The 14,740-nt window shown below is 53.4% G+C and overlaps 1 protein-coding gene across 1 annotated transcript in view; it reads left to right on the top strand.

The window, feature by feature from the left end:
* Positions 1–13,576, top strand: part of LOC125085117 (transcription elongation regulator 1-like protein) — a 44,126-nt gene extending 30,550 nt beyond the window's left edge. Inside the window, exons 4-5 of the mRNA XM_047703306.1 lie at positions 12,351–12,533; positions 13,529–13,576. Of these exons, the coding sequence (XP_047559262.1) occupies positions 12,351–12,533; positions 13,529–13,539 (194 nt within the window). The 3' untranslated portion in view covers positions 13,540–13,576. The remainder of the gene's footprint in view (positions 1–12,350; positions 12,534–13,528) is intronic.
* Positions 13,577–14,740: the final 1,164 nt, after the last annotated feature.

Below are 14,740 nucleotides of genomic sequence, written 5' to 3'. Positions count from 1 at the left end.
TCCTGATTCAGTAGAAGGAAGATCAAATGCAATTTGGAATACAGAAAATGGAGTTTTATGATTTGCAAGAGAAGCTCCGAAGTTGGTTAGTGACTGTTGGCTATAGATTTTTGCTTTTGAGATCATGAGAAAGAGGTGTAGAGACACTGATGCAGGCTTAGATAAGAGTTAAACAGTTCTCACTGATCACACAAGTTTCATAAATTAACTTGGGATTGACTGAGTTTGGAGATGAAAGAGGAAGGTTAGGACCCCAGGGTTTGCTTGGATTCCGGGATGGCAAGACTCTTTCCTTGATGTTGGGGAAAGGAACAAGTTAAGGCTCAGGGTAGCCTGACGCGCTGCCTCAGGTGGCCAGGCCCACCACCACCTGCCTTCTCCCTGTCACAGGTGCCTCGCCAGGGACACCCAGGCAAACCGGTGGCTGATTCCCCACATTGTAACCATAGAGAGGACAGGTGTGTGGTCTTGTGCAGACACAGATGCCATGTGTGGCTTAACATCTAAGGACACAGGCTGGTTCTTACATGGGAGAAACTCTCACCAAGGGATTCCCAGTGGGAATTCCCAGTGGGAATAGGATGCTCTGCTTGAGGGTGTGACCTAACCAGCACTATGAAAGGCGGAGGGAGAGGCCAGAAGTGGGTTTAGACTCTTGGACTATCTGAAAACCACTAAAGCTCTGAACTCATCCATTTTCCATTCCTTCAGATGATTTTGGGACTCCATAAGTGGAGGTGACTGTCCTCCTGGGGACACTGGCCTGTTTTCCTCCCGGGCCCATCTTGATTTTCCATGTCCATTGTTGGGCGTTTTCATGGCTGCCAGGCTGAGGAGACCATGGGCACCATGAAATGTGTGACTTGCACCTTTCTCACCAAATGTCACTTCCTCCAGGGCTTCTGCACTCTGCCTTTGATGCTGATGGTCCTGATTTCTTTGACCCCTTCTGGGAATGCTTGCGGGGGTAAGAAGCCAGGGTGCCCTGACACCTGGGACTCACCGCACGACTGGCGGTCATGGGGACTGTGTGTTCCACCAAGAATCTTCAGCTCCTGCTCACCCGCTGGCCGCTGCCTTCCCCCTCCCTCCCTCCCTCCTCTGTCCCTTTGGGAAGTCAGCACATGTCTTCTCTGCCTGAAAGCTCCAAGGATAATGACCGGTTTCTACTGGAGCAGGCGCGGCGTGCAGGCACTGTGTAAGGGCTTCCCTGTGCGGGGGCGTTACTCACCGAGTCCTCACACAGGCTCGGGGGAGGGGCCAGTGTCCCTGTCCCAGGGGGCACTTGGTCCTGCAGTGAGGTAGGATGGGCTTCCAGAAGAGGTTGCTGTAGCGCCGGGCCAGGCTCCTGGCTGTCATAGGAGCCAGGTTTTCCCGGGCAGGTGTCCTGGCAGGGCAGGCTGGGGGCGGTCGTGAGGGAGCGACAGGAAAGCATCGGGGTAACTGGGCCCCCATACTTGCCCTGCCATCCGCCGGCAAGACCGAAGCAGCCCGAGCCTTCAGAAAGCTGCTCACGACACTCACGGAGCTAGTGGTGTCAGTTTCCAGTGCGGAGAAGACCCCAGCGGTTCAGGTGTGAAGACTCGGAGGGTGGGGGCCACCATGCCTGCGAGGCTCAGACGCCGTCCGCAGGAGGTGCCGCCTGGAGGAGGTGGCGTGCCTCGCAGACGGCCGACTGTGCAGGCACTGCGAGTTCAGGCCCTTCCCACCCCCCCAGGCTCCCAACTGTGGGGTCAGAGGCCTGAATGGAGGCTGGGCTGCTGCAGCTGCCTCGGGAGCAGCCTGTCCCTCTAGGCCCCTCCCCGGGACCATCTGCCGAGCTTCTCAGCCTTGCCTTCCGGGAGCCTTGGTGAGTGACTAAAGCTCCCGCAGGGGGAATGAAACCCAAAGCTCTGGGTGGCCCACTGCCCCTGTCACTCTCCCCACCTGAGGAGCTCCTGACCCTCCGGCTCCTTTCACGTCCCAAGACCTGGCTGTGGCCTTCGCACTTGCTGCTTCCTCCTCCTGGATCACCGTTCCTCCAGGAGTCCTCGGGGCTCACTCCCTGTTCCCCTAAGGTCTCCGCTGGGAGGTGACCGCAGGGGCTAGCCCACCTGCCCCCTTCCGAAAAGCGCACCCCTGCCTCTGTGTCCTTCCCTGCACGTTTTTGCCCGTGTGGCCACACATTCATCCCTTTCCCTGCGGCAGCTGGTCCCCCATCCCAGGCTTGAGCGTCGCCTGGGCACTGCATGGGGGAGGTGCTCAGCAAGTGTGCAGTACGTGCATGTGCACACTTGGCCGCGGGGGACCCCGGCCTTGCTGGTGGGAGGCAGAGAGCTGCCCTCTTGTGTGTGGAGGCCCAGCTCCCCTCATGGCCACGTAGCTGCCCGTGCCCGCACCCCCCCGCGCATGGCAGGCTCGCTTTGCCCCAGACAGTCCTCAGGATTCAGGAGCGGGGCCTCAGAAATGGTCCCAAGCCTTCTTTGTTTCTTTCCTGATCTCTGTAGTGGGCCTGCTGCTTTTAAGTCCTCTTGGTCCTCAGCGATCAGCCGGTGGGGAGCCTGCGGGCCAGCCGGTCCCGCGTGAGCAAGGCTGTCATTATCCTTGTTTCTCCCGATGCCTGCTTTCCGAACACTCAGGCTCTGGCCGCACAGAGGGCAGCAGTTCTCCAAGGACGGACAAGGGCACCGTGTTTTGCCATCACCCAACGTGGGTTCGGTAGAGCCTCTTTGAGCAGCAGCTCCCCATGATGAGAATTTTTTTTCTGAAAATTTCTGTCTTAAAATTTATTCTCAAGGACGGTGCGTCGTCATCAGGGATAGATGTGAAACCCCGTTAAGAATGGTGGTCCGGGAGGCTGTTTTGGGGAGAAGCACTTGGGTTTCAAGGAATAAGGTCCTCAGTGCAGACATGGTTACCGTGACGTCATCCGTGAACGCCCCAGCCACCGTCCTGAACCTTCTTGCGAGGGAACAGACGTGCGCAGTTACCTGGGGAAGTGAGGGGACAGAACCACTCCAGCAGGTGGTGAAGGAAAAGGCGTATTTGGTGTCTCCATTATGAGGCATTCAATCATCTTAATTTCATAATGAAGATAGGCACAGCAAAGCAGGAAAATGCCTAAAAATTGTCAGCTGGCTGATGGCATCGCTGTCTAAATGTGTCTCCGAGGAGAGAGATGCGGGCGGAGAGTAATTTCCTGTGCTTCATTACTGCCAGGGGGTGTCATGAGTCAGGTAAGAGGTGAGTGTAAATCACGTGTGCGCCGAGCATAATGAAGGGGCTTGAACAGCTGCGCTATGATGAACAGCGTAGCTTTGTTAGCGCGTTAAGGAACCCTCCACACAACTTTCGTTGTCGTGCCAACAAATAAGGTTCTGTCCTGCATCAAGGTCCGCAGAACCTCACGCTTCCTGCTGGGAGTGTAAATACATTTATTTTAAGGCAAATGGTAATCTTTCCCTGGGGCCACTGTATTCCAGAGAGAAAGGCACCCCCTTTAGGCACCGCCATGCACACTCGGGGAGAGGGGAGCTGTGGGGCAGGCATCTCAAAATGCGCCCAGGAGCGAGCCCCACTCAGGAGTGAACTCGGAAGTCCTTGGGGACCCATGGAACCCACTAAGCCAGTTCTGGAATGAGTCCTTCAGAAGGTGAGTGTTGTCTAGGAGCAGCTCGACTGGCATGCATCTGTTAAGCACCAACTGCATACACAATATCTGGACGTGTCCTGTGGGTACAGTCCCGCCCCCAGGAGTTTCTAAGTATGTGTGGTGCTGGTGGGCAGGTCTTGGATGATCTGATGGAAAGTGAGTCTAGTGGAGTCAAGGGACCATGCGGAGCCAGCCCTCGGGCTCAGCTTGACCAGCTGTCCCCATCAGCTTCCCACTTCCGGCACCCCCCCAGCCTGGTCTGCCGTACGTGCTGCCCCTTCCCGTGGTGGCGCTGGGATGCCAGAGAGGGAGCGGCTGCATGGAAGGTGCTGGCCCAGAGCAGAAGGCTGGGCTCACGGCGCTGGGTGGAAGCTGCCGTCAGTCGGTCCATTGTTTCTTAATGAAGAAAATCTCTACCCTGCTCTGTCTGCCCTTCCCCTCCCGCCCTCGGTTTATTACAGCCGTCAGGACTTTAGATTATCCCGTATTAGCGGTAATTTGTTCTTTGGGGTAGTATAATTAATCTCTGGTTTTAATAAAATGAATATTCAAATGATTGTGTACCAAGTTACATGAAATCATAAAAATAAAACAGATCAGTATTTCTAAGCTGATGCACAGAGAGAAGTGAATTTGCCACCGTCTTAGCGTTGAATAACTCCTGGGTCCTCATCTCAGACGGTCTACAGCACAATGGCAGGGAGAGCCCGCACCGTGCCCATGTCCCGTGCGTGCCGTCCCCTGCGCCATGCTCCTGTCCCATGTGTGCCGTCCCCAGGAGGTGACTATGTGACGAGGTATTTGGGCTTTGTCCCGCGGGGGGTGCGGCACACATCCATGTTGTCCTGGCGGGAGCCAGTGACCTTTCTGAGCTCCCGTCATCAGCAGTCCCTGCTATAGACACACTCGTCAAAGCTATACCGTTCGCTCTTCAGCTCCCTGGGGGGAGCCCCTGAGGGTCCCCATGGCTGTGAGGAGAAGGATCTGAGTTAATCCTGGCTGGAGGCCCCTTCAGGGCCAAGAACCAGGAAGCATGGCCACCTTCCGTCAGACAGTCCGGGGTCAGTGACCTGGAGGGATCATCAGTCATGGGGTGCAGTGCTCTGAGCAGCCCCGTCAGGTCTTCACAGGATGTACCCACAACTGTGGGCACGACCCCAAGACCCTGAGTCCACCCAGCAATACACAAGATAACAATCCAGAAGGGGGGCTCTAGGGCTGTGGATGGACACTCGGTCATTTCCACAGTCACCACAGCTGCTAAGTGTCCGTACAAGGAGGAAAATGCCGCCGGCTCTGACGTCGCTCCTCAGGAAAAGCTCAGCACGTGAAGACACAAGGCCCATCACCGACTTGCGAGAAGGACGTCCTCGCTGCTGGGACCAGAGTGTCCGGGCTCTTGGGGGCCAGGAAGGGAGCCGGGACCTGGACTCCAGACGCCGAGCCCCGCAGCCCTCCTGTTTGCCCCCCGCAGACCCCAGACTCGCCTCTGAGAATGTGGCCCTCACGCACCGCGTGCCTGAAGTCACTGCTCTGATCAAACAGTCAGTTTTGCAGAAATAATTACTAGTTGGTAGATATATCGCCTGAAGGATTTCCACCGGAGCTGAAATCATTTGCTAAGTAGACATAATAAACTAATGATTGTTTATTCTTTGAGTATGTGCCTCAGCTCGGAGAAGGGGGCAGCTGGCATTCATCAGCGGGGTTTCCTTCCCTGCAGAAGCCCCGCGGCCGCCCTGTGGCTCACGTGTCCCCCGCTGCCGTCCTGGACACCTGCGGCTCTTCACCTTCCAGGGGTGCGCTCCCACACAGGCGAGGCGAGCGCGGCCTTCCGAGAAGATGTCCGTATCTGCTCCACAACCTGCTGCTGGTTTGCCTCCCCAGCTTGGGGTTTGGTGATGCCCTGACCCCAGAGCAGCCCTGGGAGACTGAGCGCCCCTCTGCAGGGGGGCCAAAGGCCAGAGGCCAGGGCTGCGTCCCTTCCAGCACCGCCTGTCCTCCGCAGTGGCTGAGGGCCTCCTCCAGGTGGAGAGCACGGCTGGAGTGGGGGGCAGGAGACCCTGGAGCCAGGACAGACAGAGCCGTCCAAACCTGGAGCCTGCGCCAATGCTGGGTGTTTCTAGAGTCCCCGACTCTCCCACTGTCCCCGTTCCCATGGCCACTGGCCTTCCTCTTGTTTCCTTGTTGAATCTGGAGAAAAGCAAACCGGCTGCTGGCTTCGGGAGGGTCCAGTAGGCATGTCACGTGAGCACAGTCCACCGCCAGAGCCTGCCCGCCCTGGGGTCACTGAGGCTGTGGAGATGAAACAGTCCAGCCTCGGGGCAGGGACCACAGGCGCCCTGTGGGCTCAGCGAGTAGAGGAGGAAGGCCTCCAGCCACGGCCGTCCACCCGGTGTCTCAGACGGGAGGCAGCACACGTCCGGACAGTGGGGCACCAGCGCCAGCCTTGTGGGGGGTTCGAGTCAGACACACCTGACCCCGGAGTTCGGTCCTGATGCTCCAGGGTCTTTGTGAAGGGCAGGAAGCTGCCCTGAGCCCCACTGTCTCTGGCCGCAGAAGACAGTAGACGCTCTCCTTCGCAGGGCTGCTGGAGGGATCACTCAGAATAAAACATGCAAACAGAGCTCTTTTGCAAGGAGGTAGACTATGGGAGTCGTGATAAGACACAGCCTGGGGCAAGGCTCCCCCAGCTGCCGGCCTGCACTCTCTCCTCAGCCTCTCTTCAGGGGAAGCTCACGGTTAGTTACGGTTTTGCTTAAAACATTGATTTTTTTTATAAGTGATCCTTATGGGACAGCATTCCTGGCTTATCACTTAGCTGGCTTAGCAGTTTTTTTTGGCTGGACCTCTTATCTCACTGTTTATTTACTCAGCTAAGGGATTCTCTGCGGTCCTTGGGGGAAAGCAAGCTATGATAATTATTATCAGTCGACACAATTTATTGAGTGCCTGCTCATCTTGCAAGACTTGGCTCCAGAGCCACCCCTTGGGGGAGCAGATGGCGTCCCCGGGGTCTCTCCGGCTCTGTGCACCTGCTGGCTGGCGTCCGTGGGTAGAGCTTCTCTGTTTGCAGGGGTGTCTCCTTTTGTGTCGTCTCCAGTCCCAAGCTGAGCCCGGTTTGGCAGGTAGCCAGGGAAATGCCTGGCCAAGGTGTGTGGGGAAGAAAACAGAGAGGGACGCACGAGGTAGCCAACAGCTTCCTTCCCAAGCTGGGCTCCTCGAATTTTATTACTGTGTGCTCATCCGTAGTACGGCCCCCGAAGGGGGTCATTTGCACACTCGCACAGGTGCATCGGGGCTCATGTGCACTCTCGGTGTGCGGGGACGTGGGTGCGAGCTTCTGCTCCCAGACCGGGCTCCGGGTTGGGATGTCAGCACAGGGCCCCCGCTGCGGGCTGGATCCCGGAGGAAACCTTGCCGCAAGAAGACCAGGACACCTCCCATCTTGCCCAACAGTTAGGAGCCTCATTCTGTGGCTGTTCAGGAGCGTCCTGACTACCCATGTTCAGTTAGTTTTGTGAACTAACAGGAGCACTGCCTTTTTGTATGTAAACAAATGAATTCAAGCAGGTTAAAAACTATCTTTCTAGGCTTTTTTTTTTTTTTTAAATAGGTAGATAAGGTATACTTATCTGTTTTCTTTTGCGGCCAACTCATTATTTTTTCCTGGTTTTATTGAGCAGTAACTGACATTCGTTACTGCATAAGCATAAGGTGGACAGCACGTTGGCTGGATTTACGTCCCTTCTGAAACAATCTCTATGGTCGGTCCAGCTGGCATCCATCTACTCGTATAGAGATGATACAGAATAAAGAAAGAAGGAAAAAATGTTTTTCTTGGTGTGATGAGAGCACTCAGAATTTTTTCTTTTAACCACGTTCCTCTGCATCCCTGGGCAGCGTCCACCACAGGTGTCCTGCTGTCAGTGACGTTCTCAGCACCGTCTTTACACCTGGATGTGTTCCCCTTGACACCTCCCCTACCCCCACCTCTCCTTCCTCACAGCCCCTCTGCCTCTGGGAGCCACAGGGCTGATCTCTTTCTATAAGTTGGGGGTTTTGTTTTTATTGTATTTTTTTTCTTTTAAGATTCCACATATTGGCAAAATCACGTGGCGTTTGTCTTTCTCTGTCTGACCTACCTCAATTAGAATAATGCCTTCGGAGCCCGCCCGCATTGTCAGAGATGGTACGACTTCCCGAGCTCCAGAACTGAGAGCCGTCCTATGTTCACACACACCTTCTTCATCCATTCATCCATCGAGGGGCACGGTGCTCTCCACGACCTGGCTGTTGTGACTCGGGCTGTGTGCCTGTGAGTGTAGACTCTTGAGTTAGTGTTTTCATTTCCTGCAGATATATTCCCAGGAGCGGAATTGCTGGGCCACGTGCTCGGCCTGTAGTTAATGTTTTGGTGGGTCTTCCGAGCTGCGCACCATGGCTGCACCCATCTTAGCCGCCCACGAGGGCTCCGTTCCCGGCACATCCTCTCCAGCATCTGTCGTCTCATCTTGGGGAGACGGCCCTTCTCACAGGTGTGGGGCGACCCCTCATCTTGGTTTTGATTTGCATTTCCCTGATGAGGAGTTGAGAGGACCACCGGTTTACCTGCCGGTTGGTCTTTCCCACATCTTCTGTGGAGAAACTTCTACTGAGGTTCCTTGCGCATTTTTAGGTTGGATTATTTGTGTTTTTTGCTCTTGAGCTGTCGGCGTTCTTTATGTATTTTGGATATTAACCCTTTATGGGATCTGTGGTGTGCAAATGTCCATTCCTCCCATTCTGTGGGTTTCCTTTTCAGCTTGTTGATGGTTTCCTTCATTGTGCAGAAGCTCTTTGGTCTGATGTGGTCCCGTTTATCAGTTTTGTTCTCGTTGCTTATGCTGTAGGTGTAATTTCAAAAAAAAGTCATCACTACCACCCATGTCTGGAAACTTTGTTCCCAGGTCTTCTCCTAGCATCGTGGTTTCAGGTCTTATGTTTCAGTCTTTAATCCATTTGGAGTTAATTTCTGTGAGTGGTGTTAGATGAGGGTCCGGTTTCATTCTTCCAGTTATCCCAGTGCCACTTAAGACTGTCTTTTCTCCATGAGTGGTCTTAGCTCCCTTGTGAAGCATTACTTGGCCAAATATGGTTGCATTTATTTCTGGGCTCTTGATTCTGTTCTGTGGCCCGATTTATCTGTTTTGGCGCCAGTGCCACACTGTGTTGTGATTATAGCTTCATAGTAGAGTTGAAATCAGCAAGTGACATATTATTTTTGACAACAAAATCGCATGATAATAAACATGTCCCTATACGTCCATCTATGAAACACGCTTGCCTTGGCTTCTGCTTCTTTTAAAACACCAGTAATGACTTTGTCATTCGTTTCTAAAAGGTCATCCTCAGTTTGAACAGTAGGTTGGGGCTATTAGACAAATCCAACAGGCAGCTTGTCACTGAGGTCATGGAACTTGGTGGTGTGTCTCCCCAGTGGGTCTGTCTCTAAACTGCACAGTCTGATGGCTGCACCCCAGTGAACACGCCCTCGGAGAGATCATATGAATGTGTGGATCCTGAGGGAGAGAAGCCGGGCTTAATAAGAAATTGTAGAGGGCTCTAATGGTGTGTTGGCTTTCACAGAATTACCTCATTAAAGTGACACAGGCTCACCCAAAAATACTCACACTGCTTTGACCCTGAACGTCTGTCCCAGAGCAACAAATGCAGAAACGAACGTTTTTGCAAGCCGTTGTTTTCATCATGTTTACTTATAATAGGAGGCAGCTCCTGTTACGACGGGGGATCATAGTGAATGCGGCAAATTTGTGTGGCAGCCGGATTTCCTGGAATGCTGGGCTCCGGGTAATAATTGGACTGGGTAAGCCATTTAACGATCAGGGAAGTGCTTATTTCATAACATCTCCAAAAAAGAGCTGTTCCTGCAGTCTGATGGGGACACCAGGGCAGCCACACCGTGCCCCCAGGAAACTGAGGTTTGCTGCATGACGAAGGATGAGCCGTGTTTGCCTGGGGGGTCCACAGCGGCGTTTGTACACACTGAGTCACTCCATTCTATGAGTTTTCTATAATAGGTTTTTATTGTCAAGTAAGATAATATATTTAGAGCAGTAGGGCTTTTTTTCTGACCACAAATGTGTATGTGAAAACAAGGACGGGCTCCTACACACCTGTCAGAGCGGTCAGACTCCAAACCCTGACCCCAAATGCTGGCAAGGACGAGGAGTGGCAGGAGCACTCATTCCCGGTTGCTGGGGATACAACATGGTACAGCCACTTGGAGAGACAGTCTGGTGCTTTCTTACAAAGCTAAACGTTGTCTCACCATATGATCCAGCAGGCACATTCTTTGGTATTTACCCAAATAGAGAACTTGCGTCCAAACGAAAACATGCGCGCACATGTTTATAGCTGTTTTATTCATAATTGCAAAAACTTGGAAGCAAGTAGGATGTTCTGCAGTAGCTGAGTGCATAAGTGAACGGTGGCCCCTCCAGATGACGGAGGTGATAAAAGGAAAGGACCTATCTTGCCAAGAAAAGACAGAGACTTCAGTCATACATTGCTAAGTGGAAGAAGCCAGTCTGGAAAGTCTACATAATTATACAACATCCTGGAAAAGGGCAAACTGTAGAGACAATAAAAAGGTCTGTGGTTGTGGGGGTGCGGCTGTGGGGGCGGGGGTGAATGGGCAGGACACAGGATTTTAGGACAGTGATGCTCTTCTGTATTCCGTGTTCTGCTCTATGGTGGGACTGCATGGCAGTCTGGCTTTGGCAAAGATCAGAAATGCACAACACAACCACAAACACGCTGTGTGCCGGGGCTTCGGTCAGCAACAATGTATCAGTTTTGGGTCATCAGTCCTAACAGGTACTCCGCTCGCACTGATACGGGGCTGTGAGCATGGTGGGGGTGGGGCGGGGGTAGGGCTGTGGCAGAGTACTTGCCGACTCTCTGTACTTTCTGCTCCACTTTTCTGTACACTTGAGCTGACTCTATAAAAATTAAGTTACATTTTTTTAAAATTTGTATATGCCCATCAAAGGGGATTTGAATACTGTGGAAAGACAAGCAAAGACAGACTGATAGGATCTGGCTGAGTGTAGCCAGGACCCAGCTGGCTCCCTTCCTGTCTGTAGCCAGCAAAGCAGGCAGGGTGCTACTTGAGATGGCGGCAGAGCTTCCCCGCCCCTGCACCCCACCCCTCCTGGCAGCTGCATGCCCCTTTGTGCCTGCAAGGCACAGTCGTCCCCCTTTCCCCACACGCACACTTCCTCATCCCTGCCCCTCCACTCCACCTCCCTGATCTCCTTGCAGCTTCTGGAACACACTGGACTGGCGCCTGCCTCAGACCCTTTGCACTTCCCCACCCCTCCTCGGCCAGCTCTTCCACTCTCGCCTCCTGCAGGCTGTCAACTGTGACTTTTCTTCCCAGGGCAGACCTTCCTGACAACCCCATGTAAAGATGGAGCCTGCCTACCAATTCCCAGTCCTTTTTCTTCCTTGCTTTACTTTTCTGCGTTGTGCCCATCAACCTATAACACAAAGCAAATAAATGAGGGAAGCATATGGCATGTGTCTTCCCCCCTTGGGAGGTGTGGTCCCGGGAGGAAGGCCTTCCCTCTGCTCAGGTCACTGCTCTGCCCCTCAGCCGGAACATGGTGGACACCTAGTCAACCCAATAAAGCATTGTTGACTGAATGGCTATGTGGTGTAGAAATAGAAATGATTTTGTCAGTTGCTTTGTTTTCTGAACACACCGCGAGCTGCCCCCTGTGGCACTGGGTGTTCTTCCTTGTGGGGTTCTACCAGCTGCTCAGCGTCTCGCTGGCCGGACGCACCACCGTTAGTACAAGCATCTGCCCTTTGCTGCTTTTTCCAGTCTCCTGCCACAAACCTGTATCTGAAGGCATTGGGCACGTGGGCGAATTCTAGGAAGGGAAACATTAGATTAAAATTGTAAACTCTATTAACATTTTTAAGACACATTTCCAGATTGCTTTCCAGAGCTTGCACCATCCGTGTGAGCAGGTAGTTACAGACTATTTCTTAGAATCTGCAATTATTTAGGGACTAAAGAGTCCTTTTAAATAACAGCTTTACAGAAAAGGCAGAGACAGAAGCAAAGTTTCAAGTGTTTCCAGTTCTGCCAGGAAAGACCAGCCGAATTATAGGCTTGGGGCCCAGCTCCTCACAAGGGGCTGCCCAGGCTGATGTGAGATCGAGGTTCTCCCTGCAGGGACCAGGCAGGTGGCAGCCTCGTCCTCAGGGATCAGCTGAGCCTCCTCTCCACCCTGACCCAGGCTGTCTTCTCCTCTGAGCCCACCTCCCACATTTCTGTGCTCCTGTCTTGCCCTCCCCCTCCCTCGCTGCTCCAAGGAACGGCGTGCTTGTCACCACCACCCCTGGTTACACAGATACCTCGTGCCCCCCGCAGCCAGGGGCTCAGGCACGTGTGTCCCCCGCTAACTAAGCCTTGTGACTCACCGGACGTCACATAGCGGTGTGCATGTGCTCTGCACAATCAGCGTTTGGACAGATTGAGAACTCAGCCTGGGTATTTCTGGGATATTGGCACACGGCATGGGTTTCCAAGAAATGGGTTAGTGCTGCCTTGTTTTCTGGGTGAGGATATGCTGCATCGTGGAATGGCGCCTCCCCGGTGGACACCGGGCATTCCCGTGATGACCTCCCTGTCTCTCTTCTGCAGGTGGTTGTCACAACAGCCTGAAGCCTGTTGGCAGTACCCCCGGCATTGCCATCACTGCCACGGCTGCCATGGTGTCCGTGGACCCAGAGGGACTTGGGGGCCCATCCCCCTCCAGTGTGCAGCCCTGCCACTTCCTGACCTTGGCACCCATCAAGATACCCCTGAGGACCGCCCCCTTCTCCGGTAAGCACAGAGCATGGGCTCTCAAAGCCTGGAGCTGGTTCAGAGCTCACCGTGTGGGGAACAAGGCAGGAGCCAGCCTGACTCTGGCTTTGTGCCTGGATCACGTGCCGAGGGGCTCCCTGGGAGGGACATGCTGTGGCGTCACCCAGGTTCTGCCCCTCTTCATGCTCCTCAACCCCACTGAAGATGGTCTTGCTAACTCGGACTGGGTGTTTCCTGCCGTGAGACCAAGTTTGAAGTTTCTATTCAGAGAAGCGAGGCTTCCCTTTGCTAAGTTTTTAGGGGGAGTAATGTAGTCAGTGAGAGAGTCAAGATACCCAGAGGTGTGTGGTTTCCCTACGTGGAGCTCAGAAGGAAGCAAAGGCAGCACGCCAGGAAAGGGCTGAGCATCTAAGTTAGTAAAACACAAAAAAGTGCAATGCTGGGACTCACTAAGTCACACCCCACCCCCGGGCTTGCTGGCTGGCTCGTTCTGAACACGAGGCAGGGACCTCGGGAAGCCCCAGACGCGTGGCTGACTGTGAGGGGCGTGGGTGGCCACGGAGGTCCTTGGCTTCCTTAATGCATGCGTGTGCTCTTCTGGGAGGCCTCTAGGACAGACATGGGGCTGGCAGACACTTTGGAGCCCGAGTGGTGCCGTGATGCGTGTTTGGGGGCTCAGCAGAGAGAGAGAGAGGACCCTCAGTCCTGCACTCGTTGCAACTCTGTTGTCCATGTGTGTGTTCACAGATGTAGGTGTGTGTCTGTTAATGGTGACCGCACACCGTGTGTCCAAGCCACCCGTGAACGTGAGCTTAGGTCCTTCCCTTAAGTGTAGCAAAAGCAACGTGGACTTGGAGTGAGCCTTCAGTAGGTGCTCAGACCCGGAGAGCTGGAACTGCTGCTTGGGTGTTAGGTTTGCTTGTGATGCAGGAGACCTGAATGGAAGTTCCATGGGTTCTAGCATTAATCGGGTGCTAGAATTCTAATGTTACCATGATGTCCTCAATCACTAGGTTATCAGTAACAGGAAACATCACCAGATTGTGAGACACGTGCGCACAAATGCAAGTTCATGGGAGAAAGAGGAATAACGCAGTTTTGTTCTTTTCCTGTTTTGGTTTGCTGACATTGTTCTGGAAAATCAGATGCGGTCTTGGGAATCCGTATTTCTCTATTGGCTTGATAAATGAATCGGCCAGAAGAACATTGTATTCTCAAGAACAAATTCTTATTTCTATTTCAAGCTGTTAGTGAACATGCATTTAGGGTGTGATGGGGAAATGAATAAAACACATGAATAATCTCTCGTGTGCAACATAATTTACAGCTGCGTCAAGATTTCCGTTAAAATCCATCAGTCCATTGGCATTTATTAAGGATGACTTACTGTTTTCCGAGAAAATTAATCTTAGAGGGAACCCAAACCCATGTACCCCAGGGGTGGCTTCACTTTCCATGCCTCGTATGATTTATAAAGTGACATAATAATTAGGTGTCTCTCTGTGTTTGCATTTTATAAGGTGCTATAATCAAATTTGCTGTAATGTGCGTCCAGTTAGAGGACGAGGGTGTCAACGTGATCGGTCTTGTAGGTAACCACTGTAATGTGCCCATCAGGAAGAAGGAAAGGGGGTACTCCAGGGGCAGCTTCTAGAATGGCCCCTAATGTGTTGATTCAAAAACTGAGCACTGCAGCAGAGGGACCCGGTGGCAATTGAAGTAAAGGAGGAGGCAGTGCCTGGTCCAGACACATGACCCCAGCCTCAGGGTAGCCTCCGTCCGAGCTCTGTGCCCACGTCTGACACCAGCAGTGTCTGTGGTCCGACCCGGAGTGTCCCTGCTAAGTGGGTCCTTTGGGAGATCTGGACACCTTGCAGTCCGCCCGGGCAGTGTCTGCTGGACATCGGCAGAACACATCTGGGTGAGACTGGCCATGCCTGTGATGAGCCATTTCCAGGATTTCCTTGAGAACTTTCTGAGAACCGTGGCTCAGAGGAGCCTGAGCCGACGGTCTGTCCCTCAGAGCTCGTGTGAACCGCGGTCAGTGGCTCCATAGAACGAGACTCATTGAGGTCAAGGAGTTTCGAGGGCAATGAGTGTTCTTGATGCTGGGGAATTCCTGCCACCCCGCAAAACAGGCACCTGAGGGGGGCCGGATGGGGAAGAGGGCTGGGCAGCGCTGAGACAGAACCGTGTCCCTGCGAAGCCGATTTCACAGACCAAGA

This window comes from Lutra lutra, chromosome 14 (assembly GCF_902655055.1).
Source record: "Lutra lutra chromosome 14, mLutLut1.2, whole genome shotgun sequence".
Taxonomy (NCBI): domain Eukaryota; kingdom Metazoa; phylum Chordata; class Mammalia; order Carnivora; family Mustelidae; genus Lutra; species Lutra lutra.
Note: the sequence above shows the minus strand (reverse complement) of the source record. Positions and strands in the feature narration are given on the sequence as shown.